This window comes from Penicillium daleae, assembly GCF_028827525.1.
Source record: "Penicillium daleae strain IBT 16125 chromosome Unknown utg000001l_segment0_segment0, whole genome shotgun sequence".
NCBI classification, from domain to species: Eukaryota; Fungi; Ascomycota; class Eurotiomycetes; order Eurotiales; family Aspergillaceae; genus Penicillium; species Penicillium daleae.
In genome coordinates, this window is record NW_026623149.1 from 3,266,068 (window position 1) to 3,290,742 (window position 24,675).

At 47.0% G+C, this 24,675-nt stretch overlaps 10 protein-coding genes across 10 annotated transcripts; 5 read left to right on the forward strand and 5 right to left on the reverse strand.

The window, feature by feature from the left end:
* Positions 1 to 1,286: 1,286 nt before the first annotated feature.
* N7458_001021 (uncharacterized protein) lies at positions 1,287 to 1,624 on the reverse strand (the record flags this gene model as incomplete). Its single annotated transcript, XM_056904415.1, is given in 2 exon segments — positions 1,287 to 1,566; positions 1,584 to 1,624. The coding sequence occupies 2 exon segments, from the start codon at positions 1,622 to 1,624 to the stop codon at positions 1,287 to 1,289; spliced, it is 321 nt and encodes a 106-aa protein (XP_056772182.1).
* Positions 1,625 to 1,650: 26 nt separating this feature from the next.
* Positions 1,651 to 1,989, reverse strand: N7458_001022 (uncharacterized protein; the record flags this gene model as incomplete). Its single annotated transcript, XM_056904416.1, has 2 exons — positions 1,651 to 1,830; positions 1,897 to 1,989. The coding sequence occupies 2 exons, from the start codon at positions 1,987 to 1,989 to the stop codon at positions 1,651 to 1,653; spliced, it is 273 nt and encodes a 90-aa protein (XP_056772183.1).
* Positions 1,990 to 4,145: 2,156 nt separating this feature from the next.
* N7458_001023 (SDR family oxidoreductase) lies at positions 4,146 to 4,953 on the forward strand (the record flags this gene model as incomplete). The annotated part of the gene is made up of 4 exons (XM_056904417.1): positions 4,146 to 4,246; positions 4,299 to 4,380; positions 4,466 to 4,662; positions 4,725 to 4,953. The coding sequence occupies 4 exons, from the start codon at positions 4,146 to 4,148 to the stop codon at positions 4,951 to 4,953; spliced, it is 609 nt and encodes a 202-aa protein (XP_056772184.1).
* Positions 4,954 to 8,823: 3,870 nt separating this feature from the next.
* On the reverse strand, positions 8,824 to 9,723 carry N7458_001024 (alpha beta hydrolase family domain protein; the record flags this gene model as incomplete). The annotated part of the gene is made up of 4 exons (XM_056904418.1): positions 8,824 to 9,104; positions 9,266 to 9,417; positions 9,476 to 9,525; positions 9,613 to 9,723. Coding segments are annotated over 4 exons (315 nt in total). The 3' UTR covers positions 8,824 to 9,102.
* A 611-nt stretch (positions 9,724 to 10,334) lies between these two features.
* N7458_001025 (uncharacterized protein) lies at positions 10,335 to 11,128 on the reverse strand (the record flags this gene model as incomplete). Its single annotated transcript, XM_056904419.1, has 2 exons — positions 10,335 to 10,389; positions 10,647 to 11,128. 2 exons carry the CDS (start codon positions 11,126 to 11,128, stop codon positions 10,335 to 10,337), a joined length of 537 nt encoding a protein of 178 aa, XP_056772186.1.
* A 1,480-nt stretch (positions 11,129 to 12,608) lies between these two features.
* Positions 12,609 to 13,172, reverse strand: N7458_001026 (uncharacterized protein; the record flags this gene model as incomplete). Its single annotated transcript, XM_056904420.1, has 3 exons — positions 12,609 to 12,732; positions 12,822 to 13,036; positions 13,140 to 13,172. 3 exons carry the CDS (start codon positions 13,170 to 13,172, stop codon positions 12,609 to 12,611), a joined length of 372 nt encoding a protein of 123 aa, XP_056772187.1.
* Positions 13,173 to 14,041: 869 nt separating this feature from the next.
* N7458_001027 (uncharacterized protein) lies at positions 14,042 to 14,347 on the forward strand (the record flags this gene model as incomplete). Its single annotated transcript, XM_056904421.1, has 1 exon — positions 14,042 to 14,347. The coding sequence occupies one exon, from the start codon at positions 14,042 to 14,044 to the stop codon at positions 14,345 to 14,347; it is 306 nt and encodes a 101-aa protein (XP_056772188.1).
* Positions 14,348 to 16,937: 2,590 nt separating this feature from the next.
* On the forward strand, positions 16,938 to 20,564 carry N7458_001028 (F-box protein; the record flags this gene model as incomplete). The annotated part of the gene is made up of 2 exons (XM_056904422.1): positions 16,938 to 19,674; positions 19,738 to 20,564. 2 exons carry the CDS (start codon positions 16,938 to 16,940, stop codon positions 20,562 to 20,564), a joined length of 3,564 nt encoding a protein of 1,187 aa, XP_056772189.1.
* Positions 20,565 to 21,190: 626 nt separating this feature from the next.
* N7458_001029 (uncharacterized protein) lies at positions 21,191 to 21,409 on the forward strand (the record flags this gene model as incomplete). The annotated part of the gene is made up of 1 exon (XM_056904423.1): positions 21,191 to 21,409. The coding sequence occupies one exon, from the start codon at positions 21,191 to 21,193 to the stop codon at positions 21,407 to 21,409; it is 219 nt and encodes a 72-aa protein (XP_056772190.1).
* A 628-nt stretch (positions 21,410 to 22,037) lies between these two features.
* Positions 22,038 to 23,966, forward strand: N7458_001030 (DUTPase; the record flags this gene model as incomplete). Its single annotated transcript, XM_056904424.1, has 5 exons — positions 22,038 to 22,436; positions 22,510 to 22,796; positions 23,492 to 23,584; positions 23,637 to 23,768; positions 23,888 to 23,966. 5 exons carry the CDS (start codon positions 22,038 to 22,040, stop codon positions 23,964 to 23,966), a joined length of 990 nt encoding a protein of 329 aa, XP_056772191.1.
* Between the last annotated feature and the right edge of the window lie 709 nt (positions 23,967 to 24,675).

A 24,675-nucleotide genomic window follows, 5' to 3' on the forward strand; every position in this document is an offset into this window, starting at 1 on the left:
CGACGCCACTTGGTGCAATGCTATCTGCGCTTCATTCATCCCTCATTGCCAGTAATGACCGTTCAGCAGTTAATTGCCATTGCTTCCCTGGCGGACGGCGAATCTCCATCCTGTGGGTGGTTTCTTCTAAATGCTTTTTTAGCAACTTCAGTGATGCTTTCGCGTCACGATCATTTTCAATCCTTTGGAGGATTGCCCCGCAAAGATATGTTTGACCAGTTTTTCTTTCAGGCAAAGGTTATACATTTCCTGCTCCAATTCCTCTACATTGACTAACTACAAGAAGTCCCATTACCACAGCGAAATACCGTTCAAATCATATGCCGCCATTCAAGGCCTCTTGTTAATGAGCTTTTGTGAGGATGAGTCCCCCCAAGACACATTATTCTGGCTCAGCTTGGCCCACGCAATTGCCATTAGGATCCGGTTAGACTGTGAACCACCCGATCTACCACTTGCAGAAAGAGGTCTCCGGAAAAGGCTGTGGGGGTCCCTGTTTAGTCAGCTTGTTCTTTTGGACCTGTCCACAGATGCCAAACCACGCATATTGATGAACCATGCGACTGTATCTGCTTTGGATGCAGAAGATTTCGAGAGCATGATCCCGGCGTCGCTACTAGGAGAGATCAAAAAGCTTGACTTGTTGCCCCCTACAAAAGTTTGGCTAGCAAGTGGACGGGACTTTATCCAATGGTTAAAGGCATTTCGACCACACAGTAACTGTTCGCAGTGTTTCCATGCCAGAGGTCAATACGACAGTACCTTTACAGCTGCGGCTAGTACAGTGCGGTGCTCTTGCAGAAACGTGATGTCACAAGGCTCTGGTAATAGCCAGACTCTTGACAGTCCGTCGGACTTATCTTCAATCCTACAACATGCGTTCGAGAACCTGGACAATGCCCAATGGCCGGAGGCTGACCCGCAAACTACCGCTAACCTTTCTGAGATGGAACAACACCTGTTCGAATTCGGTATTACCGGGATCAGCCTCGGAAAGTGTCACGGAAATTATCTCTAGATTTGTGTGTTACCGTGGCCAAAAACTGTTAGATACGGAAGAAAGCGCGGTTTATATTGTGGGCATGTAACTTACATAAAGCAAGGCCTTAGAGCAAGACTCTTCACTCTTGCCGTATCTTACATTAATTAGGAAATAGAATCGATAGAATATAGACTAATAGTAAGAAGTGGTCTATAATGAGTGTTAAATAGGAGGATTTAGATGTATTAATTAGATTTTATGGCGTAGAAAATATAAATATTTCTTCATCTTTTCGTGTACGTTTTTAGGCCCTTCCAGATGTCCGCCGCTGAGTAGCACTATTCTCGGGAAGCGGGATCTCACCACCTTCCTCATCCTCATTATCACGTTGAATAGGGAGCGACCTGTTATGAGAAGTGATCAATACCAATGATTCAACCCTTTGTCTCTTACCAAGTGTATTCTCACTAGCTAGCTGGGTCAGCTTTGACGAGGGACCAGTAGCAACTTCATCATCTCTATCATCCCTATCGGCCTCATCATCCTCATCACGATCAGCTTGGTCCTCTTCTTCTTCGTTATCACTAATTAGGTCAAATACCTCCCTCTTTTTCTAAGCATCTGCCTCTTCCCTCCTTGCATATAGCTCTTAGGTAGTTAGGTATTGGTCAATAAAGGATAACTCGTCTGATTTCATATCGAATCTGGTTGTACACATCATCATCAACAAATCTTGAATAGTCTTTTGATTTCAAAGACCCTCGACCGTAGTGGCATACGTCGCTAGCAGAATTAAATAAGCGCTCAACGCTTGAACCAGAAGCAGGTTTAGAAAGGGCGTCAGTTATCTAGATATCCGGAGGAATATCACGATCCCCTGGCTGAAACTGCCAATATTGCTTCTCATATAGAACAAGATACTTCTCAAGACTCTTCTTGTAGCGAAGGGCCCATATTGACTCCCACTCCGGCTTCTGGAAGAATTCGAGCTTATTCTGCGGCGCCATGATAGTTGCGATTGCATAGATATCGTCGTCAACCTCATCAGTTCAACTATAGTATTACGAAAACTTCTTCCTGGCATAGTACAGTGCCCTAAGAATGACAGTCTTCCATGGAGCCTTCCTTCCCACTAGCCGTCTCTTTGAATTCTCCTGATGGGCAAAGAGGGCGTTGTAGATACCAAAGACTGTATGGATAGTAACATCCCTACTCTTCGATACCTTATTGGTAAAGTCCCTGAAAGGTTGTGTTATTGACAGAGATTTTTACGGTTTGGGGACATTTGGGACGAACTAGTCAGTTAGGTTGTTGTGTGGATGTTTGAATGAAGGCACGCATGTCCGGATTTGGAAGTTTGATGGCATCGGACGCCTAAGGCCAACACTGGCTATAACGGCTGTGTTCGGTCACCTCTCACTATCTTTTTCCTTCTTCCTTTCTCTAGACTAGATTCCTTCGTCGAATGCTGCCATGTCGATTTGATATCTTGGTGCCTGAGCTGTACAAAGATAGCTACCTGGCGCCATTCCTCTTCGCTTAGTTGAAGAACCATCTGGCTATATACTTGGCAGGTTATATACCTGGCAGAACTTATCAAACGTTGACTGTAGCAGCTTCACTCGCCAGAGCATCAGAAAGGTTGATTTCCACCGGGTCTTGACATTTTACATCGGCACAAGCTTGGCTCTTTGACATGAAGCTCCAAGAAATGCTCCAGGCGCTGGGCACTCCTGTTGACCTGTACAGAAAGTTTTCGAATCTAGTAGAGAAAATGGTTAGCATGGATAATTTAAGAGATAAGTGAGAGATAATCAACTTATTTAAGGGGTAGATAACCTTGCCGTGTGTCTGATGAGAAGAACCAGTTCGCCCGGTAAATCTATCTCCTCCCTCTCATTCTTCGGATTCATTTCCATCTGACCACGAAGCTCCTTCAAACAGAGCTGCATCACATGTGCGATACGTGGCATATGGATAACAGGTATATTACCTGGTAGCTCTAGCTGCTGGATAGAGCCCGTTAGAGTCTCTGTGACGACCTGGAACTGATGATGAGGACAAACATGGCCGAATCAGGATGATACGAGAAGGCGCTTCTTATCAGGGGATATATCAAACACCATCCCACTAGATAGATTTCACTTCCCTTCTCTTCCTCAGTCCTGATACCTTCGTTGAATGGACGGGCAGTTTTCGAACTCCACCTTTTGGCTTGTAACAACAGCTAGTTTATATGATATTATCTATTACTAGACATAATAGCTAATACTGAAGGTTCTTTTGAGGTAGGTATCTTATATGTGTGACGGATGAGCAGGAGGACACAACTGGCGAATGTTGCTTGTTTGTTTGTATGAAGGGTTCGGGTAGAGGCAAGCATTACCATTTCGGGAAGTTTCCAGGGAGAAAAGGCTCGTCCCTAGCCACCTTCTTCTTTTCCCTTTCCCCTTCAGACTTGATATTTCGTCAGATTGCACCAAATCGAACTATTGATCTTCGTATCTGCTTGGTACGTAACAATATGTATGGTAGTAATATCCAATTCTGTGATAATGAGATGTCGCAGAAATGGAGCAGTAACCTACCGCTAAGTCAGGAGGATTACAGATTGACTCACATTTCCTTATGTTTTATATCATAACTTGATTTCCTGGTAACTTGGTTGTCGCAACCCCAAGTACCAGATACATTCAGGGGGTATTTCAACCTACCCCAAGACTCTTCTATTTTGACTCAATCAACCATCTTATTCATTCTGATACTGGTTCCGCTTGATCTCATTTACCAATATGGATATCAGTCTATACTGTATCAGCTTGCTCTGTCAACATATTTTGACATTATTACAAAGAGTGAATACTATATGTTAAGGTCGAAGGCGGTTGGATATGGCAGAAAAGGGCCTGATAGGCAGGAGGGGCACGCCTTTATAGACCATGGTGGCCGCCATTTTCTTACTTGTTCACACCCCATAACCTTCCTTTAATTATGAAGATGATCTAATTCATTACAAGTTCTATCTCCATCTCTTCCATTCCTCTATTCATCTGTTTATCACGGACACTATTTACTTACTCTCTGGAGGCTGACACTTCAACGGTATTACCAGTATGTCAATTTTTCTATGTTGTGAGCAAAATATCAACTTAGGTCAGAGCTAATGTGTCTATCCCGTACGCTTAGCACAGATGTGACCGAGAAAGAATCACTAGAAAAGTCATTCGCTCAAGTCGTTGACGAATTTGGGCGAATCGATGGATGGTAAGACGCAATATTCAATCTCTTTGAATCAGCCACTGATGGTGATGGGCAGCGTTGCTGCGGCAGGTATTGTCTACGATGCACCGTTCCTTGAAGATACCTGGGAGAGCGTCACCCGGGCTCAGATGGTCAATGTACGATCACATTCCCCTGGTTCAGGTCCCACGTGGCTAAGATAGTAAACGTTCTAGGTGGTTGGCACTTACTTCAGCGCCCCAGTTGGCTGCGAGACAAATGGAGACTCAAGGCACCGGAGGCAGCATTGTGCTGATTGCGTCCATCTGTGCTCACCAAACGCTGCCAACTCAACATGTCTCCGCATATTCCGCTTCCAAAGGGGCTGTCAAGGCTTTAGGCCATGCACTAGCTGTCGAGCTTGGGCCGAAGAATATCCGTGTGAACACTATTTCTCCCGGGTAGGAGCTGGCTTTCTATTTCTTGATCGAATTTGTTTGCGTTGGAGACTAACCATCTTCAGATATATTTATACTGCAATGATCGAAGGGGTCATGGAACGGTTCCCATCTCTCGCAGCTCTCATGAAAGAAGACCCGCCACTTGGGCGTATAGGCAACCGGGCGGATATCAAAGGTGCAGTTGCCTACTACATGAGCGATGCATCATCGTACGTAACTGGGAATGATATTCTTATAACCGGAGGGCTGCATGCTGGACGTAGCAATCCACCTACGACTCTGGCCAAGTGAAGTCAGAGTAATGACTCGAATCAATCAAGGACACTTGTTTACGTTTCCCGCACTTTATCTAACAAGATTGTCAAGACTGTGCTCCTTCATCTGAACATCTTTTTCAACGACGTGCAATATCACTATTGTTGCGCCACCCTCCGTATGGCCGTTTGACTTTCTCTCCCTTCTGTGTGAATAGTAGCGGTTGCACTGTCTGTCGTAAGAAACTAGCAGAACAAAAGGAATTAAAGTCTGCCCTTTTAGGAAAGTCAAGCAATTCTTCCCGTCCCCTTATCCTGCTATGTCGCCGGTTTTCAGTAAACTTCGTGACAGCCCAACTATGTTGACTCAATTTATACGAACATAAGAGCATAGTGAAGCGGGCGGATATTTTAAGGAGGCGGAGACGTCCTTAACAGCGTATGTGAACTCGTATACAAACATACGGAAGCAGTGAACCAAAAACGTTGAGCCGCCCGACACATTTAACCAGAAGAACCCTGCTTTGCTTTATTTTAACCTAGTGGTGCCGTAGTCGGAAATTTCCCTTGACGTTGGATTATAATTTAGTTATGCTCACTTCAATATGCTTAACTGAAATAGTGGTGGCCCCAACAATCCTGTTTTTCCATTCGAACCGTTTAAAGGTTTTGGGCCGGTTACAGTTTGTGACGTCCAAATCGTTAAACAGTCAGTGGTATTGCCCCACAGCCGAGGGAAAACTAGGCCAAACGACTATCAGGTCAAATCCCCTTTCCCAGGCTGAGCCAACTTAGTCTTACCTGAGTGTTCAACGCTGCCACAAGAACTTGGGGCATGAAAGCAGAGAGGCCGAATTTAGCAAAAAATAGTAGTGGCAATCAGACCATAATATTGACACCTAGGAAGCGGCTTGTACTCATAGTGGCTGCAAAATCTCAAAGTTCGAACTGCCCATCAGATTGTCGAGCATGTGGAGTATGAACCCAGTACGTGGTCTCCGGATAAAGTGTCTGCATTCGAGTAGAACGATGAAGCCGAAGAAATTGACCAGATCAGATCCATACCCCTCGATCCATTTCCAACTTTGTGTTCAAGCTTTAGAATCGCTAAATCTGTGCATTGCTTCGGCTTCTTCCAGCGGGGCCTGTTAACTGGTGCGTTAGAGCTCGTCACATGAGATAGTATGGGTGTCTATATCCCAAAGAGTTGATTTCCAATAGCTGTTCACTAGGTTTATAGTGGATAATTAAGCCACCGGGGTAGTATAGACATCACGGCAAGGGAAGTAAAGGTGAAGCAGGACTGTAACCAAATTCAAAATAGCTAGGCTAAGGATTCTGAAACAGTTAATAGACCAGAGCCTGTACTTAAACCGCCATAGTCAATGACGAGGCGGTAAACCCAGCGCATTACCCTAATGGTATCATGAAACGGTCTCGTACACTGAACTCCTCCCAGCACACCAGCATCATAACTGTAAAGCATAAAGTTCACTCCAGCCGCTATTTTAGCGAGCCGGAGCAGGTTAATGAGGAAAAGTCCTTGATAAACCATCGCCTCTGTAGAAAATTAGGAGACTCATGTATCTGTATGAAAGCTGTTATACCGGATCCTTCTTGTAAATTTCCCTTCGCATACTATTTTCCCCCTGTTCTCTAGGCCATGGAGGGCGAAGTCGCAGTTCCATGCTCCGCATGGTCGGTGTCACTCCTGTCCTACAAAATAGTGAATAAGTTAACTTTGTTCCCAGCCCCTTTGAGGGAGGTGGCCTATGCAGCAGTTGGGCGAAGATAACCCGGGGCAGGATTTCATTTATGATTAAAAAATGGTCGGAATTACAATTTCCGACACTAAACCTAAACCAAACCCTAACTATTCCCGCTTATGACGTCACAACATCCGGCTTATTTGGGCCATGCTTGGAAAGAAACACGTATACATTACCGCGGCTGACCCTCGCCTCCTAAATGAAAATTGACCCCACTACAGGTTTTAAACGCTACCTCCTTCCGCCCACCATTTTACGTCAGTGTTAGTAGTTCATGGCCGATTTAAACTTTATAATATATTACAAGGACATATATTTTTATATTTTCATACTAAAATCACCTAATTCTGCGCCGTGTGAGTTTACAATTCATTCAAAACCCGCGTATGACGCGTTTCACCTCGGCCGAGGGGAGTTTAACGCCACTTATTCAGTCCCCTTTCATTCAATTCGCTTGATCTGAAGAGGAGATTATACCGTAATTCTTAAATATTCGCGAGATTTATCATAGCGCGCGTGGGCGGATAGAACCCCTCTTGGCTGTACCTATAGACAGGTCTAACTCAGTCTTGAATTGACATGTAACATAAGCGAATATGCGCGCCGATTTCGCCGCTTTCGCCATTCCTCTTTGAATGAGTAGCGAATTTGGTTAATTGCCGATGAAGCTGTTCTATCCGATCTTCTAGTTCTTCTTTGATCTGACCGCCCACTCTGGGGGCGCTGAAGTGCTGAGTTTGTTTGAATCGGAAGGATGGGATTGTGCGTATAGTTTCACCAATACTACTCTCCCTTCAACTCCGTCTAACTTATAACCAGAAATTATTCACAAATCGCTCAGAATGAATAGGCCATAAGCTTGTTAATCTAAAGCTAAGCTGAATAGCAGATTTCTTGAAGGGCTTGTATCGCGGCGATCGCAGTGAGGAAGTTCATCCTCAGTGAACTGTTCAAAGCAGGTAACGGTTGTATCCTTAACAGTTTGGGTTCCACAGTGTTTGTGCACATAAAAACACCAGCGTCCAACGGTTGAACGATATTACTACTATGCTAAGGTAAAATGAATAAGATAATCCTATTTTGCTTGCAAATTTGACGCCTTCGTACTTAAGACGTAAGCTAAACCTATCGCAGGTCAACTAAGCTTTTCACAAACTGACATGTGGATATTCTGAACCCACTGGTAGCGAGGCTATTATTCATATAGCTAGTCTGAGTCACCGTGATACTCTTGTCTTCTTGTTGGTGTTCAAAGCTGCGTAGTGGGACCTGGAGTGCGCCAAGGAGTTTAACCGGAGGTATGCTGATCCAGCTGTTCAAACAGCCTTAATAGCTGTCACCAATTCGCGACTGATAACGCTGTCGCCAAAGCTCTTTGCTTAGGTTTGCGTGTGATACCTCATTGATCTTTTCAACGCAATTTGGGAATTCGCCTGGTCAAAATTCCAGATACCTTCCGGGTTGATGCCGTTCTTTAAGTGAGTCTCGCCGTGGGTATTATACCAGCTCTGAATCACCGATCTATCTGGCACCTGTCGCTCTAAATATCTACCACCCTTCAGCGTAGTCGGTGATATTCATGATGCCGACCTTGCAAGAGTTTCAGCTATTTTCACGGACTGGAGGAGGTTCGGTGGACGCGGCATAGTGTTCGCGAATGATACACTTAGCACCCTGATTGACCTGCTTTCGCATAGGGGCCAGTCACACAGAGTTTGTCCCTACGTAGAACGAAACTTCCGATAGGTATAGGGGTGTTGAACGAGGGATTTACTCTTCCACTGGGTGAGGAGAAGTTGACATGGAACGCGTCTTTTACGTGCCCAATTGACTACAGTTGGCCTTTTGAAAGCTGGCATGGCTTCAATGGCTTCCAGAATGCAAATTTCAACGTCTTCGTTAGATTCAGGCACGGTATAGTTAAAAAATAGCCCGTTGAATAAGTTGTGGTAGGAGAATGTGAAATATTATAGTTTTGAGGACAATTACTGGTTTGGGTGTCGTCATGCGAGGGTCTGTTATATGTGATAATTCGTGGAAGGACCGGTTATTGACTGAACATGGATTTACCAGGACTTACGCAATTTTTTGCATTTGGAGGCAGATGTATATACTCTTCGATACATCTCTTCGATACACTATATCATAAACAACCTCACTAGCCAATCAGCTGTGTTAGCGATAATCTCCTTTGTACATGTGTGCCCTGTGTTCTTCTGCACAAAGCACTCAATCTTCTTGCACGGATCTGGATTGGTATGCTGTACCCGCTGGGTTGCAAATTCACTGGGTACAAGAAGATCTAGTTCTCCGTTCTGGATCAATATAGGAATATCCTTCGGAAAGTCTTCCTCAATAGCACGGTCGGTCTCTTGCACTATCTTACTGAGGGATTCCGGCCAGCGTCGCTGCTCTTCTTCTGTCAATACAGTTGCCAAGTCTTTCTAGGAGAGGGTGTATAGGTCCCGATAGGTCAATTTAAGGAGAGAAGGGTCGACACCCAGGCGAGACAGCATGAGGCCGGTCAAATTGTGATGCGATGATGGGTACGATGCCGTGGATTTATTGGCACCCACTGACATGGATACGCGCCACGCGACATGTCCTCAAGGGACACACCTGCCGCAATGTTGTAGAACTTTTTGAAGCGGCCGGGGATATAGGATGGGAAATAGTCGAATAAAATGCCGAAATCAGACGCTGATGCCGATATAAGGGAGAGCATATCAGGGCTACGGAATCATTCTTTAATCAGACTAATTTCACATGTTCAAGTTGGAATCCTCATACCCATGTGTCTCATTACCTGAATCCCAGGAAAGATTTGCTTCCCCGCTAATCTATAGAGACAATGGTTTAGCTTCGCTTATATAAGGACCATTGGCATGAGGAGCCATGGAGACCGTGAAGGGAGTGGGACGACGTACCTCGCGATCACCGTGGTTCGGCATATCTAACGTAACAGCAATCAAATAGGTCTTCCTCGGCCGGCGGTCATTACGATACTGATGGAGGATCTCATGGGCAAATCCTTCCATATTCAAATACGTGAGCGTGCGACCATGAGCGAGGTATAACACCGTAATTTCGTTATTGGACAAATGCATGAACTTCAGTTCCTCTAGCCCGTATACGTATATACACGTATATTCGAAGACCAGCAACCACGAACTCGGTCTTACTTAAACGGGGTGTTGAATCTGGGATTGAAAATTCTGGTTCTGGGCAGGAATTATCCATATTGATATGGCAAGGTTGCTGAACAAAATATATTTTGACACAATTCGGGCAGTTCGGGTATACAAGCAGCGAACGTAGGATATAACCCTGCTTCTAGGTTCTATGTTGCTGAAAGGGCGCTATATATAAAATATGGGACGGACGAAACAAATTAAGGTTCCGTACTTGTCACTAGCGCATTTACTGCAGTAATTCCTAATACTCCCTAGTCTAGCAAGAGGAATCAATGCTGATCAATGCTTATCTAACCTCGGGTGTCGTGAGCCTTTATTGGGGACTAAAGTATAATTTACTTTTCACCGATCACGGCCCCGGCAAGCATCACTATCTGTCAGGGCTGTTTTCTGCATCTATTTACATGCTCAAGCGAGAAGTTACCATAGAACCGAACTAAATTAATGAATATTCCTCACACATATTGCAGTTCACCGCCTTCGCTAGCAGGTATACGACTTTCCAGCTCGCTGATTTACCACAAAGGGGTGAAATTAGTCGACCGCCAATGTTGGAAATCCAACTTCACACTTAGTATAGAGACTTCTCGCACTATGATTCAAACTCGTCGCATGATCAAGGTAACGCAGTAAATTCTCACGAAGTGAGCCCCAGAGCTTTAGCCTCCAAATCAACTGCCTCTGAAACATATCCCCATTGAGGTGGTTGGTGTGGCTTCCAACTAAGTCTACGAATGCGACTTACAATGCCCAGCGAGTCTACTCACCAGATCGCAGGCCCTAGAGCAGGGCCCTCTTGAATATCAAGACATTTCTTTACGGAACGAGGCTCAGCATCGGGGGTTTTCAGATAACCCTTCTTGAACCCATCCATGGCAACCGTCTTCGCCTCATCCTTCCAAGTATGCTGCCTGTTTTCAATGAAGAAGTACCCGTCGCCGTTCCAATATGCTTTTCCACCCCCTTTAAAGGCTTCCTCAACAAGAATAACATACGCATCCGCTAAATCGGCGACATTTATGTTCCTCCACTCGTTCTGTCCCTGGATGACAGTAAGCGCTTTCCATCTGCGTAGCGAGGCTTTTGCCAGATCCGGGATTTGAACACTGCGCTTTGTAACTGGACCAATTCTGGTGCCATATATGGTGGGTGGGCAGACGATCGCCGTCTTGGCCTTCGGCTGCTCGACCGGGTCGCTTGCGGTAGCATCCAGGACGATCCTGTCGATATTGCTGTGCCAGCGATCCATTGAGAAGGATGTAATTACATTGATATCGGCAATGTCATTATACACCTGTTAAGTGGAAGGCCGTAGTCCTGTGAGGGGTCCCCCAGTATGCCTGTTCCCAAGGTGTGAATATAGAAGCCCGGTGAAGTGCATGCTGGTTTAGACCTAATTCTTTTGACGATAGCAGCACTGCCACAGGATGATCTGCAAAGGCGCATTCTATAGGAGTAAATAATATGGTCGTTAGTGGAGTGCCGTAACCAGTCCCCAGGGAAATTGATCAGGCAGAGCAAGTACAATGTCCGCTTCTTTACTCTATAATTCGATAATTTCCACACTCTCCAGATCACCAATGATTGTCTTGATGTGTGGGAAAATAGACTGGATGGTTTCGACATGCCTTGCGTTGCGGGCAAGGGCGATAGTCTCCAATTCCGGGTGTTTCCAAATCAGGTGTGCCACGGCCTGGCCGCCAATATAGCCCATTATTCCTGTACTGTCGCTGATTAGTATACCAAGGTCATCTTTATATGCTGGCAGTCACACACAAAATCCTGGGAGCCATAACGACAAAAAAACGGGCAATTGAGCTAAACCCCCTTTCTAGTACGATCTAGTAATGCACCATGGTTTTTAAAGACGGTGGTGAGCCTTAAGGACCCACGTATTTCTAATCATTCAGTGGGCCGTGACAATATGGAGCAATTAGTCAACAGTGAAGCCACAACTAAGAGGGGCGATCATATCCATTTCAAGTCTGTTGTTCCATTATTCATCAGACTCTTCAATCAAACTCACAAGTCCAGTCGATCTTCGGACATGTATTTGAAATACTTCGAAAATGCCCGTTCCTTTCAATGTTTAAATGACCGGGCATTACATAGACTTGAAACTCACAACCGTCACAATAGCCAAGGGCGAGGTTTCTCATGATTACTTGAGCCAGCAAGCACCGGCTTTGAATGTGGTCCTTTCACTGGTCCTGGCTAGGGCTTTGATTGGACTTATTCTACTAGGTCATCAGTCGACGACAATGCAGATGATTACAACGCCCCTAGTGAGGAAACGCATACCCTACGTAGAAGGAAAATGGGTAGTCTATCTTTTCAGCCATTTTTAATCACCACACACCCCTTGGATACTATTTTTCAAACACTTCCCGTCATGCTCTGAATAGAGCTTTAAAGAAACTACATTTTATCGCAAAAACAAACGGTAAACGTTGTAACAGACCGCTACTAGTAGCCGGCCTGCTGGAATAGGGAGAAAGTTAAGAGCCAACCTGTATTGCAGGATAGCAACCACTCAGGTATGGCCAGGCCAGCTCTATACTACCTCATCACTAACAGCACCTGGAAGAAGCGAATGTGCCGACAGTGGCCTTGGCGACCGTAGCCTCGACCGTAAAATCACCCACGAAATTGGCCACCAGCCCCACGAGTGATCAGTATTCCCTGAACTAGATTCCTTATTCTTCCACACATGACTGTAATCCCACTATTCATACCGGGGTAGGAGAGGAAGGTCTTGGTAGCCCGATGGAAATTTGTCCGTTAGGAAGGTGTTGGTATCCCGATGGACAATCGTTTGGATCATAGGCGTCCACACCCCACTGGCAGGTTCCACTGTGGGAGATGGTTTTGCCTTGGTTTGGAAAATGATATTAGCTAATCCTTTTGATCTTTAGATGGCGGGTATGTGCCTATCAACATACCTGTAGAGTCCATAAGGGTGCCCAGATACATCACCGTAGTAGGCTGGCCACTGCAGGAGCCCTGGTGGATAGACAAATGTGGTTCCTCCTGCCTCCTGGCAGGCCCGAATGTATGCCCATCCATTCGAAACCTGAACGCTAGATCCCGGTGCAACGTAGGTTTTGGAGCCGTCATCATGCTCAACATTGACATAGTAAGTTGTATCAGTGTTATGCTATAGGAGATGACAAGGTAAAGTTAGTTCGTTCTGAAGTAAATCGTCATCTTGTCTTGACTTACAAAGGTGGTCGCTGCAGTAGTGCTCGCAAGGCAAGCACTATAGCGGCTAGTATGGTGCTGTTAAACTGCATATTGGCTTTGGAATAATTGCAAGGTCCGTCTCTGTTCAAGAATATAATTTTCTTTCGTTCTTGTGACAGGGAATATATTGGTATTTATACAGAATCAGGCGACATTAGCTGCTATTTGCGATAGCATGCAGTAAAGGTATATGTGGAACGTATTCTTTCTCCTTGCGGCCGAAATGCGATCTAAGCTAGCATTATTATGGCTTACGGTTGGACTCGGGCCTTTTTACGCAATGTTGTAATTCGAGGCTCGCACAATAAATAGTAGTGCTCTGTATACCGAAATGTCATCTAAAGTACGATTTGCTAGAAATCGATCCGAGGTTCGATTTCTTACGTTTTCAAACAATATTACTATACTTGATGCTCTTTGGAATCTTAACGGCCAGACCAGGTGAGCGAAGATGACTGGCGAGAATGTAGTCTATATTAATACCATATTAGGCCCGTCTACCTAATGTTATATGCGCTACTTATATCGGTCCTAGGCATGACAGAATATGAAGGTCTGTCATATTTGGTCTTTTGGCTTATTTGGCTATCTGTGCCCAGGCACGTGCCGTAATATACCAGAACGTATGAATCTGGCCGTAAATTTGCCTTTTCGTCTCGTTAAGCTGGCTAGGCTGTTCCCGATGTTTTGGTGAGTGTATATACAATACTCTGTGAGTGGATGAAATAAAGTAATGTTATAGTCTGAGACTGTATTCAATAACGAAGAAAAGTAAATACACGTTATTATCTTCGTTGTATAGACTCAAGTAATTAATAGTGCTGCTAGTTAAGTAGCTCGTATTCTTACTTAATATAGGAATCGGGTCATGCGTGGGAAATGGAATGATGGGCGTTATCAACCCGGTGAGTCTAGAACAATGAAGCCTCTACGGGGGAAAGAATTTAACGTGAACTTGCAGAACTCAACCCAAACCTTCGATGCGCAATACGACAAAGCACTCACCTATCCGTACATGCTAGTACCTGGCCAGTCCATGCCCGCCGAGGGCGGCGATTCAACAACTTCCGGAGGCTCAACCTCGGCAACCTCGAGCGCGACCACCACCAGTAGTCTATCTAGTGGAGGCGGTGGATTGAGTGGCGGAGCGATTGCTGGCATTGTTATAGCAGCCGTGGTGTTTGTTGCTATTTTGGTCGCATTGTTCTTTGTCCAGCTTGAATAGGGGGCGGGAGGGATAAGTTATAGGTAATATTGCTTGTTCCCCAGTGTGGAGATGATCTACTGTTCGCAAAACAGTGGAGCTCGAACTGGTGTAGAAGCCAAGGCCAGCCTTTCTTTTTGCTTTCTCTCTGTTTTGCTCTCACTTTCCTTGACATGATCATGGTTTGCTTGATGTTCTGCGCAAGATTTATTATTGGTACACCCATAGCTTGGCATCCTACTTCCCATAAAACGCCTCATAACATCCCAATCTCCCCTGGGAATATACTTTAGACCCATCACATGGTAATCACGAACCTTCTAGTTTCGTGCCCGACCCCGCAGCGAACCCCTGGTCCAATAGTCATTATGCCAACATTATCGTGCTGGATAAACGCACTGAACGCATCTCAGACATGTCCACACAACATCAAGAGACAAGATCTTGTTGGGGGTGTGGAAATTATCAATAACCTCCCAACAAGCCCCGTAGTGTCGATGTGCGGGGGAAGGGCGCTAATGAATCCCGCACGTGTAGTCGCAAATGCCGCAAGAAACGCGGCAAAGCCCGACATAGCTGTCGACTATACACAGAGAGCAGGGTTTGGAATGCATTTACCCAGACTGGTCTGTAGCCGAATATTCCCAAACTCGGCAATGGAGACGACAACTTCAAGGCGCAAACATCGGCTGGGCATCGGCGCGACCCACCCACAACCGATCAACTCCCAATCACGGTTGATGTTTCATTTCCACACGATCTTAGCGAGCCTCATCAGCTTTCATTACATCAGGCAGACGTTCCAAATCAGCATATTCTGTCACTAACGTCGAGTTCAGCCCAGGTCCAGGGTGCGGTGGAAGCATATCTCTATCATCTTAGCGCCGAGTCCGGGAATCGAGCAACCCAGTTGCATTCAAAAGCATCGAATCTAGTCGCAGTGGAAGTATTGCGCCCGTAGCTAGATAGGCTTTACCCGTGGGCTTTCTAGTCAGCAGTCTACTTTTGATATACTATGAGTTATCATCTTCCATCGGGAACCAGTGTTCTCTGGTTTCCGATCATGATGTATGTACTGACCCTACAAGTCCACGGACAGATTGTGCGGAAAATCCTGCAAGTATGGCTTGGTGTCATCTCCAGCGCGCCAAAGTCTTATTGAAATAACACTATGACGCTCTCAACCCCGTGCTTTTCATACTTTCGCAAGATTTTCCAGTATTTCAAAGTGAAACTTGCTCTGTCGCTGGAAATACAAACCGCTTCAGATCAGTAGTGACCCTTTGCTCGAGTTCTTCGACAATATGGACACACGTTGATTGCTTTGCTAAACTTAGGCCACTAGTTCATAACATAACTGGTACCTTTGGCCGCGTTTGTCTCGGAGACATTACCAAAGGCAATAAACTTCTAAAGGGCAGACTGCGCGCGTGGTCGATCGAGTCGTCATTCGGTAGGAAACCTAGACCGAGGCAATGGTCCAGATAGCGCAATCCTACAAATTATGCGGACTTCTGATGCTTCAACAGGCTGTTCAATGCAATGCAACCGGGTACCGCGACTCTTATCTCTAAAGTAAGCAAGCCTACAGGTCGGCTTTTGACAGGTTCTACGAGTTTGTGTTCCGTCTCTTCCGATGGTTACGTTGATTTGGCCGCTTACGTGGTTAGAAGACTCCCCTGCTGAACGAGTGATCGCACTGTTATTCTGCATATTTTCTCGCAGTTCCTTGAAAAGCACCGTATGGAGGTGATGGACGGTACAGGAGAAGCCGTGCAGGCACATTGGGAGAAACAGAGACCTGGTTGGCAGCAAGCGGCGTCAAGGTTGCTTGGTTGATACTTGTCGTCTAAGCTTAGCTTTCTTGCCAAGCCACCCTTAGGTGGATAGTTCATTGAAAAATATCAGCGTGAAGGAGTTTACGACGGAGACCGGATTTGAGACTCATTAGGGGTTTGATCTGGCCAAACCTTAGAAGATAGAGTGAAGACACTTTTCTAAATAGCCTGCTGTGGACATTTCACGAATTACTGAAATAAGTATTTGGTCGCTGCCGTTTCTTTTTTTATTTTGTTCCATCGTTTTTTGGCTTCAATCTCCATGTCGAGTTGGGAGTTCCTGCAGACCAGCCCCCCTACGGAATTGTGACTTGCTATACCAGCGGTGATTATACGGCCGTACCGATCGTGGCATTGGCCTGCAGCACGGATCCACAAGAAATGCCAACTGCGGGTCTGGGCAGAAGAATCATGCAATATAAAGCCCTGGTTCAGTACTCGCCCCCGTCATAGTTGGCCTTCCGGTCCTCAAACATAATCCATTGTAAAGTCTCAGCGGATGAGGCGATTCGAACTCGTTCAAGTCGGTGTCGCCTCGAATCTTTCTATTTATTCGACTGCGTAGAAACTCCACAAAGCAGAAGGATAAGAAAGGAGCTCGACTGCCACCGCCACTCAAACGCGAGGGCAGTCTCTTCCACGCTCAGGTCCGATAGGATATTAGTCTGAGGGGCCCGCCAGCCAGAGCCGTGCGGGGCAGTATTTCAGAGTCATTGGAAGACAAAAGGAACAAAGGAAATGAAGAAAACGAATCACTAGAAGTGCCGCTCAAGATGAAATTGTTGATGGCGGAGGGCTCTGTCGATGAATCCAAACGAGAGCCTGTTGCATGTTCTCCACCTGCAGAGCCGATCGATACTCTCAGACTATCTCAAACAAACCGCTATCAACAAACGGAATCGGCTATCCCGATCACCAAAAGAACCTCGCCGCAAAAGACGGCATCATCCTCGGGCTCGGGCTCGGAGGATGTCTTTGACTGTGCCTCGTCGTGCTACAGTCGCCGGAGTTCTATCACCAGTGTCAAGACCGAAAGCTTCAGCCTGGCCACAGAGGAACTTAATAGATACTCCATCCTCTCGCCCGTTGCGGCTGGTGTCTTCGATGATGATACTTCGGTATGTTCCCTAGGAATCCCGTCATTCGCAACACGAGTGCCGTTTGGAACGGCACCCAGCCCAGGCTACGAGGTGAGCTCAACCTATCCGTTGAGCTCGATGCCCCAATCTCGACGCGCCTCGATTTCCTCCAAACTGTCGTTGAACGACATCAAGAACAAGCCTCTCCCTCTCGAGCCCAGCCCATTAGCGATCCACCGCAATGGCTGCACTCATCCGTCCGCGACCACTGAAGCATCGCGATCAACGGCATTCCCCTCTGCCTATCATCACCAAGGTTGGACTCACTCCACCACAAGCATACACCAGCAAGCATGTCATACATGCGGGGGGTACGGCGGTGGTGGTAGTATTGGTGACTCCCGTCAATCCCGCCGAACCCGTCGCCCAGGGTGGTCAGAAACCGCTAATGGCCAGCGTCTGCGCCATATTCCAACATTAGCACAGGCTGCAGAAGAATTGGAACACGCACTAGCCGACCTTGCAAGAGACCCACATATGCAGCAACGGACCCTGCTAATGCTAGACGGACCGCTGCAGATCAGTCGACACAACGGCGATCTAGTCGCCACGCGACCAGCACCACTGCCTCCCTCGACAAAGCCACACTCCAAAAAACACCCATCCAAATCGTTTAAGAAGAGCAAGAATATCCACGCAAATGCCGAACCAGTTGACAATGCGATAAATCCCTGGACGGACACGCTCAAGTCCTTACGTGCGACCAAGGAGAAGCCGCCGCCTCCCTCACCCGACAAGGATTCCAACAACAAAGACGAGGCCGCTCCTAAAGGCACCAAACCCCCTAAGACTCCCAGACTCAAGGACGAGGCCAAGTGTCCTTCCAGCAGTTCCAATTCCAACTTCAACCACGCCGACGAGGTTCCCAAGATACAAAAATCCTTTACCCCGACTATACCATTCTTCAGGCGGACAAACGGCCCTCGGGCCCCGACTCCGCAAGAACCCTGCCTGAGCGTCGTGCTGAGTTCTCGGTCGGAAACCTCCCTGCCAGACCCACACGCTCCCGTCGAAGCCCGCTCAAATGGGGCCTCCCGACTTTCTTCACACTCGAATCCCAGTTTGGATTTGAAGTTGGACTTGGACTTGGACTTGGATCTGGATGCCGGCACGGCCTCCAAGCATGACAATCTACTCCTGCAACTCCGGCGCCTGCAGACTCGGGATCTCGGCTTCGGAAATCTCTCTGGGTCGTTCAACATCGAGAAAGAACTCCACGCCCACCTACAAACAGAAAAGCGGCAACAGCAGCCACAACAACCCCAACCACAGCAGCGGGCGGCTCCCTCGTCCCGCCCCGCCAACCTCACGCAGCAAGTGCAACATCAACATCCCCACCCCGCGCAGGCTGCCGCCTCGGTAGGTAGCGATGCCAAAGTGTCAACTCTCGAGCTACGCACCACGCCGCCAGAGGATAAGAAAATGCTAGTTGCCAGTGAACTCGTCGTCTGCAAAAGGCTGCAGTACTCGCAGGCGGCGCAGGCGAGTAGTGTGCAGCTACCACCCGAACAGATTTACGAACTCGTGGCAACGCCGCCCTCGCTGACATCCATGATTCCAGCCATGTTCATAGAAAGACCACACATGCCCGTTGACTTCCTGATCGAGATTCCGGACCATTTGGTCATTCTGATCATGGAGCGGATCGACTCGTTGGATGATCTTTTTAATTTCGTGCTCGTTAACAAGCGCTTTTATCATATTTTCAAACATCGTGAGCTTTCCTTCATCAAGGGCGCTCTTTTCCGCATGTCGCCGCCGGCGTGGGAATTGCGTGAGATGAGCCCGCCATGGAAGAACGAGTGGCAATTCCTGCCGGAGCCGGATACACCGCTGCCTGAGTATACACCGGAACTGTACTTGGGTCGGTATGCGTGTGACATTTATACGCTCGTGCAGCTGAAGTCTATGATTTTGGTTCATTGCTCGCCCTTCTTGCGTCGGGATACAGTGAAGGGCCTTTCCGGCGTGGATACTGTCCGCGCCGAAGAAGTTGACGATGCTCTTTGGCGAATTTGGACGTTCTGTCGCATCTTTGGGAGTGGCAAGGGTCGCGAGAATGATTTGGAAGGCCAGATGGATTGGTTAAAGGGCGGACCCAAGGCCAGGAGCTCGTTTGGAGCGTCCTCCATCGTGACGGCGCCTTTTGATATGAACAATGTGCTGTTTGAACCGCCCGAAGGTTTCGCCCGTGGAAACAGCGTCGCTGGTCTCTCTGCCAAGCAGCTGTACGATATGACAGAGATTTGGACCTGTCTGGAAGTGTTATTGCAACCTTTGCACGGCAAGAGTGTCGAGGCCCGGAACGTGGGCATCTTCCAAGGGCTGGACATTCTTGATGGTGATACCGTTCGCGAAGAGACTGCACTAGGTAAGTGATAGAGCGGCATAACAGCAACTTGTTGAATGAAAAATTGCTAACTCATGGTCACAGAGGAATGGACATCTTACATGCTAACTCTTGGGCTCTCTGCCGTCTTGACTCTCAGCTCGCTCTGGCCCGCCGAAGCCACCACCGCCACCTTCAGCAAGGCCCAAAGCAGCGGACTGACCAAATGGGAGCCCACCGAAACGGAAACTAGCCGTTCAACCTTCCTTAAGAAAGCCGTTTCTCGCGTTTACGAAGAGCTAGAGCGCTTCCTCGCGTCCAGCAGTGCCGAACGGATCGCCTGTCCCCAACCTCAATCCCTCCAGCGCCACAATCAATTCCAAGAAGAGCTGCGCAACCGCCGTCTACACGGGCCCCCCAGCCGCGAGAAAGCACCAGGCACATCCTTCGCCGATGAACGGCCCATGTCGGAGTTCAGCACGATCGTGCACTACCTCAACGTGGCAACACCGTGCGACGCACCACCCGTTCCGCCCGTCCCATCTCTATCATTTGACCGACTCTCCTCTTCCACAGCAGCTAGCGTGGGCCGTCGTACTCCCAGCCGCACCCCGCCACGCTTCATAATCCCCGAATCAAATCTCCCTATTTCCTGCAGCCCACTCCTCCAACCAGCTCTCGCGCCCCCACCCCGCCGTCCATGGGTCCAAGATCCCGTTGATCGTGCAATCGCTCACTTGGTCAACGAGCTGGGCTACAATGTGGACGATGTCAAGTGGGCGCTCAAGATCACTGATACCGGGGAGCGCATCGACGTCGATGCCGCCAAGCAACTGCTCAAGCTGCAGAAGCACAAAAATGAGCGGGACCCGTTCGCCCCGCGGGGCAAGGATAGCTTGCTCAGGTCTGTGATGAAGTGGCGCTTTGCATGAGCGGGATTTTGTTCCTGGCATTTTCTCATTCTCACCCTTGCTCTTGCTATCATCGAAACTAACCTGGAGATAGTGAGCCAGGTTGGAAGGTATTGATTGCTTTCGAACTATTTTCCTTGGCGTTGTTAGTCACGTAACCGCTCTCAGGGAAGCATTATTAAAGTTGTAGAATGGGTTGGGGGATGATTTAGAACCATCGTCATTGCACTACTAGCTTGTCATGGAAGGTTGGAGAATATGTTTCCAGAGGATATTATATGGAGGGTGACGGTCTTAATTATCATGAAAAGGCGAAATTTTCTAGCGCGAACAAGATCCTAGCTAACCTACAGGTGTTGACTTAACACCAAGCAAGTGCGTTAAACCTACTTATACCAGCTTGTACCTGGTGGGTTCTTCGTACGTGAAAAATCTCTCAGAGATTTGGCCATAACAACCTGCCTACTATGGGGTAAACTACCTTCCGAACAAGGAATCTTACTGGAAACATCACGTACTCTGAACCTCTTCCAATGCCTGGATGTTGGCACTGCATCGTTGGTTGCCCATTGATATGCTTATTTGATCCTTCCTAAACAGTAGACGGGTTTTCAGCATTTTCCCTCGTATTCGATATATTGATACACATGTTGGACACAGAGTCTAGGCTGAAGTACGGCCACGAGAAGGAAGAAAACAATGTGATGAAGCAAAATGAAATTGAAATTCTTTTTGATATCACTATCTCATGGGGAAGAATCATCTCCATCTTTATGGCCCGCCAGGACCATCTGAAGAAGAATCTCCTGGAAGAGGAAAACCTCACTGACGAAATCCCGCGACCAAAAAACTACTGGACACATTAGAGGGGACACGACAGGAGAGGAGAGACCTGAAAGAAGCACCTGCAAGGGGAACTCGAACCTAGACGGGGAGAAACCAAGACATCGGGAAGGAACATCACAGCCAAGACATCGGCAAGATCCACGTGGCCTGGAACCAAATCCCTAACTGGAGGAAACCAAATTTCTCCGGCTGTATCTCAAGCACACTTCCCATCGATACATCATACGGCCGAATGCCACAGCCAATCAGCAGGGCTGGAAATCTAGAACTTTTAACCATAAACCTACCAACCGTTAGACTTGGCTATATTTAGGACAACTCATGAAAACAAGAGATACCCTGAGGGCGTCTTGGATGCTTCCGCCAGACCCTGCTACACGTGCAAGGGAGTAAGGTTTTTCATGTGCATCTAACTCCGTTTCTGAAACCACAGCCCCGATTTCCAATGTTCCTATGGTGCGAGATTCGGCCGAAAAGGTTACTGAACTGATTCTTTTACTGAATGTCTGTGATATAAGAAAGCCCATGAGCACCGAGTACACGGCAAAAGTATCAACAAGAAGGCCAGAATCTTCCTTTGTACCATCCTTTCTACCTCCAGGTTTACCGACGTCAGTCACTGCTATTGATGCAACCTGCACGACAAACATGCGTATAACTTTGGCTGTGATAACCTTAACTTTCGCCTTCCTCTCAGTGGAAGGCGCTCCTCTGGACGGTTTCATTGCGGTTCCGAGGTCTCCCTCGGGACCTACTGGACCCAGCTCTTGTTCTGAGGTTGGCGATCCTACTGTTGATCCCGCGACCCGTTGGCAAAAGGCGGGGGCGGATGACGCATTCATGAAGGCGACGCAGTACTACAATCAGCAACGCTTGCAGGGTGGCAGCCTGACCTTCTCTCGAGCGGTATCTCATTACTTCCATGGTCCTGAGAACTTCGACTGTCAATTGGTCAGTGGTCCGTGTGATGCGGGTGTCTCAAAGTGTGAGACTGTGTCCAGCCCGGCTGGATGGTTGATCCTCAATTCTTTTGCCAATTTTCATAATGTGCGTGATCACAACTCTCCAAATTCTCCATTATTGACGTATAAGGGATTACCTGACTGACGGACTACAATAGCTATGGAGCAATGTAAACACAGCCCTTCAGAATGCGGAAGCCGATATAACCCCAGAGCTGGGGACTTTAACATCAAAATTTGCTCCTCCAGTCAAGGACAATACCGAGATGGAAAAGATCCTTTTCGATGTTAGCAATATACTCCTCTCTGTGTTCAACGCCTATGTTGGATTCGAAGCAGGCTTGATAAAAAATAGCATCCAGGGAAAGAAGATAGACAAAAGCACCTCTGCCTTTGTCGGTATCATTAGTGGAACTCAAACCATGGGAAAGGATCTTTTGCCGGCGTAAGAATCCACCCTATGAAGCAGACAACTTCCAAAGCCTAATCATGAGATTCATCAAATTGCAGCGCCGAGCAACAGGCAATTAATGAAGGATAACTTGGAAATGCCTTGTCGGAAATCACCAATGCGATGCAGAATATCTATTCGGTCATGGTCAAAGATTTTGCTCAGAAGGGTGGATACTACTCTGCATCACCATTCGTTGGCATTCAAGATTTGTTCTCTGAAGGCATGTGGATTAATTCTACGCTCTCAACCGTCGATAACCGAGACCTTAAGCTCGACTTCGAACATCTTCTCTATGGCTTGTTGGCTGAAAAGGCTTGGAGATTAACCCCCGATATTTACCCCACTGTAGTGTATGGATTTCGGATCTTGATATTGTCCCTCAGAAACACAACTGACCTGAAGTCACATCATTATAGTATTCTGAACCAACCATGCGACTCAGGAATGGATTATATGCATCTTTTTATTCCAAAAGCCCGATCGTGTGCAGTCGACGGTGTCACAATCTATGTATACGGTATATTTCCCTTTTCATTCGCCTCCTCTCTTGTTGCCATGATCTTTCTTGCTTATGCCAAATTCCAGGAACCCGGGACATGAAGGCGGGGGAGAGAATAGTATTGTATGATTTTGCCCTTTTGTCCTTTACTCCTGGTCTTTTTGTTAGCCAACTGACCTCTCTGCAGTGCCCCGGAGTACCTACCGGGAGGCGACACAGATACTCTCACCGGTAACACGGGAACGTGGGGAGGGTTGACGATTGACGATATCGCTATTAGGTAAGTTGAAATGGCTTAGAGTGGCTTAAAATTTCTGACCTTGCTCTCCTAGTGCATATAACGGCTTCAAGGCCAACGGCGATAAACCAGGGTACCAGATGCCTGATACCTCAAATGTCATTGACAGCAATGGACACATCAATGGAGATCCTTTCCCCTTGCGAGCTGGGGTCAGAACCCCAGGGTTCTTTAATATCCCCACTTGCTATTATGAGACCATGTCTTCGATGCTGAATACTAAAGATATAAGACAGAACCAAAGTATCTACACTAGTATGATGGACCGGCTAACTCCATTTCCAGTCTTCTTACAACCACCGTGGTTCCAATTGGCCCTGCCAACCCTGAAAAACAACCCGACTCTCAAAAGGCAGAATGGTAAATATGAGTTGTCTATAGGATAAATAGCGTGTCCTACAGCTTATGCAAGTATTACATACCCGGAATTTCAGGCCTTTAACTGGTTGTTATTATATCATTAGATTTTACATACTTGGGATACATGATCTTTGATACCAGTATAGAGCTCGTAAAGCAGTAAAAGGTCAAGGTCAGCACGAGAGAAGCCGAGTAGTAATTGAGTCTACCCCTTCACAAGGCTGACCATCTTTGGTCAAGGGTGGAGGGTTTGCTCCTTTGTATTTGTACAATATATTATTTCAATTTACTCCTGCTTATTGATCTTACCTTGTTTGCCTCTATCTGGGTATTGCATGTATTATAACTTGACAGAGGAAGTTTGTTGAGGTTTAAGCAGTCTTCGATGTCGCCGAAACTTCATTGATAGATATCATGTGAGAAACTAATTTGGATGATAATGTCGATCATTAGGAGGCGTAAAAAGCACGCTTCTGCTCAGGGATTATCTTAGATATCTTCAATAATATTCAATTGCTGGCATATGCGATAGCTCCTCCTAGATCCTATCCCTCATCTCAACAAAGTTCAACCTTAATCTCTATAAATATCTTTTCCTCTTGTTTGGCTGTTTCTGTAATTTTTTTTGGCTATATTTTGCTGGAGACCTCAACTGAAAAGGAATGTTGGTAAGTTTTCGTAAGATTGTGGTACCCTCTGGCAGCATGTGGATG